The following is a 3,091-nucleotide window of genomic DNA, read 5'->3' as shown; positions in this document are numbered from 1 at the left end:
CTACCTTCAGAGAGGGGGAGGAGTTTCTAACCACCAAAGAAGCATTTATTGCACCCTAAAACCTCTACATGCCAAATTTGGTTTCGTTTGGTTGATTAATTCTCGAGTGATACAGAAATTTGTGTTTCATGTGTGTGGCATAGGATTTCTGACGTGATCCAAAACTAATTTTCGTCACTCAAAGAGAAACAATTTCAGAACAAACTGATGCCAAAACATTACAGAACTGACCACTAAGGGCGCTTTTATGAAGCAAACTGTAATTCTTGATTCTAAATGACTAGAGCTTCGAGCTTATTTCAAGATGTATACCTCACAATCTGACAGACGACCAGAAAATCGATCCAATTGGGATGAGAGCCGCGAGTCGTTTTCCCTTAGCCGTTGACCTCATATTTAGTTTTTGTTTGTTCAAACTACGCTCGAAAAAAACATATGTAAAACATTTGAAACATCTATAGAAGAATTGGGAGTTAATTAAGTCTTTGAATCCAACACTAAAGCCAAATAAGATCGCTAGTTTCATAGTAAACCAAAGCTTCCAACTTCGACAGTGGGAGAACGCTGTAAAATGACAAGTTGTGAACCGGGAATTTCTTTCGCCACATTGTGTATTATTATACACCTGGCCATCAACCACCAACATTCCAAAAACAACTATTTATTTGCATTGTAAAACATGTTTCGACACGCTGTTGGTTTTCTTCATTGGAAAAGACGCTTCAGGAAACTTAATAAAAGAAAAACTTTCTACCGCTGCTCCTACACTATCAGATACAACTCAAATAACTTAAGGTATAGGTTGTTTTTTTTCTTGCATTCGGCCAGAAACAATAAATAATAAATAAATAAACTACAATTACAATAAATACAAAATAACGGCGGGCGGGCTCCGGTGACCAAAGCGAGTCACCTTAAGGGGCGTTCAGCGAGTCGTCATAGAGGGACGGAAAAACTTGAGCGGGGAAGGCTGTTTACGTTGTTTAGCTGCCCCCATTATTTTTTTTTCGAGTCCGCCGCGTTGAGCTGTTAATTGGCTGCAAGCTGCATGGTTTCTGGGTGGTTATTCCGATCGACGAGATCTCGAAGTGTGCGCACGTCAAGGATCCGCTCTTGAGACGAGGACCCTTGAAAGTTGACTAATCCTAACTAGCTTCATATCCTAATGACCGGCAGGAGCACGGGCTATGTAAGTTCCTTTTGGGGGGGTTGGACGACGGTTGAAGGCGATTTAGTTCTTTGGAACGTGGGCTCGGTAGGCGCGGTCTTGCATCTGCATATCGTCGCTGATCGAGTTTCCGAAGCTGCGGTGGAACTGGCCGGTTTCGTGGTTATCGAATTCGCCATGATTCGACGAGTAGGTATGGCTCTGCTGGACGTGCGGGTGCTTCACAATCTCGTAGGTGGTCTTCTCGTGTCCCTCGGGAGTGACTAGTTTCTTCAGTCCAATGATTGCCGAAATGACCAGAGCGATTTTACCGATGATGAGAGCCTTACCAGCGACGATAGCAATGGAGTGGTAGACCATGGTTAGGATACCTCCCTTGATAGCCATTGCAGCGAGGAATGGTCCGAGGTACTTCTTCATCTTCTTGCGACCTTCCTCGACCAGGCGACCGGTTTCCTGCTGTCCGGAGGTGAGCAGTCGTGGCACGTTCAACGAAAGCTGGTGAGAATCCATGAAACGAGCAGCACGCTGGTACAGCAGCTCGTCGATCTTGGCCGAGGAGAGCTTGTTCAGTTCGAGTTCATTGAGCGTGGGTTCGTTCAGGGCACGCTGTTGATTCTCGCTATCGGCCTTCTTCACGATCGACATACCGTCAACCAGCTTAACGCTCGGCAGCTTGATTGCACGATCGGTCAGTTTGAGGGCTTGGATCTTGATACACTTCAATAGTTCATCACTATCCTCGCAAAGGGAGTACACTTTTCGCAGGGCTCGCACAGTGCCATCTTCGGCGGCGGAGGCGGATTGAATGGCGACCAGAACACATAGCACACTACACACTAGCTTGAAGGACACCATTTTGGCAATCGGTGGTTTGGTGGGTGCGAATTGACTAAAAATAAAACTAAACTACTAATTGACGGATCGATACAAGTGCGCTTCCTCAGATCTGAACTGCTTTGAGCAATTTATACTACTGATAGCTTTCTTCTAGATGTACCCAGATTTTATTCATGGAAAGAGGCCCCAAACCCACAAAACACCCAGCCCCCGGTCTTGTTCCGAGCGGGTACGTACATGGTGCAATATCGCCAATGCATTCCACCTCTGATGTATTGGTGCACATGCATGCATGAGAGCTATATTAGAGGAACTAGAACTTTTTGGAGCGTGAAAATTCGCACATAAACAAGTCATGCTATCGGGGCGTTACTCGCGCTGCGATTCCTCCTGTCTTCGCGAAGCTTTCTTCACCGAAAACGCGCTGAATCCGGCTCGTGGTCGCAAAATCTTATGCTCAAACATTAACGATGTAGGATAGAAGAAGAAAACAACAGCACTCATACACCTCCGTAGATAAGCAGCCCGCAGCAAATTGCAAGCTTTACTAATTTGCTCTGGCAAACCTGGCTAACATACCTAGATCGGCAAGTGGCGAAAAAGTAAAACTGATAAATTAGTTGCTTCGCTCCGCTGAGGATGCGCCACACATGCAATGCCCGAGGTAGCATTCCGGTATGAGAGGAGCAATGTGGAGGAGAGGTTAGTCCTGCGCGCATGCCTCAGGGGCAGAAACCGGAGGAACGCAAAAAGGGGCTTTGTTGCTGCAGTTAGAGGCATCCATGCACGAAAGGGAAAGAAAAATCTGTGAAAATTAGGAGAAATGTGGCTCTTGTGTTTGCCGGTCATACATACAGGTGCAACGGAATCATTGGAATCCCTTTTGTAACGGGTGGGTGGCATGCCCGCGAGGCAGCTAATGTTTTTACTTTTCCTCTTCCATCATCAGTTGGAAATTTAAAGCTAGTACAAACGCTCTCTTCCACACCCGCATACATACATACGTACATACATATCGGCTAGTGTCCTTCAGACCGTGTCTGATGACGCACTGCCTGATTATTGTGGAACAGTGGTAGGGGC

The 3,091-nt window shown here is 46.1% G+C and overlaps 1 protein-coding gene across 1 annotated transcript; it reads right to left on the bottom strand.

Moving 5' to 3' along the window:
- Positions 1–645: 645 nt before the first annotated feature.
- On the bottom strand, positions 646–2,136 carry LOC129762167 (uncharacterized). The gene has a single exon (XM_055760177.1). It carries the CDS (start codon positions 2,024–2,026, stop codon positions 1,232–1,234), a length of 795 nt encoding a protein of 264 aa, XP_055616152.1. The 5' UTR covers positions 2,027–2,136; the 3' UTR covers positions 646–1,231.
- Between the last annotated feature and the right edge of the window lie 955 nt (positions 2,137–3,091).

Source organism: Toxorhynchites rutilus, chromosome 1, assembly GCF_029784135.1.
Source record: "Toxorhynchites rutilus septentrionalis strain SRP chromosome 1, ASM2978413v1, whole genome shotgun sequence".
In the NCBI taxonomy this organism is placed as follows: Eukaryota; Metazoa; Arthropoda; class Insecta; order Diptera; family Culicidae; genus Toxorhynchites; species Toxorhynchites rutilus.
Note: the sequence above shows the minus strand (reverse complement) of the source record. Positions and strands in the feature narration are given on the sequence as shown.

What these genes read in the sequence shown, in the direction of transcription:
- LOC129762167 (XM_055760177.1), bottom strand. Translation starts at nt 2,026, where the DNA reads ATGGTGTCCTTCAAGCTAGTGTGTAGTGTGCTATGTGTTCTGGTCGCC.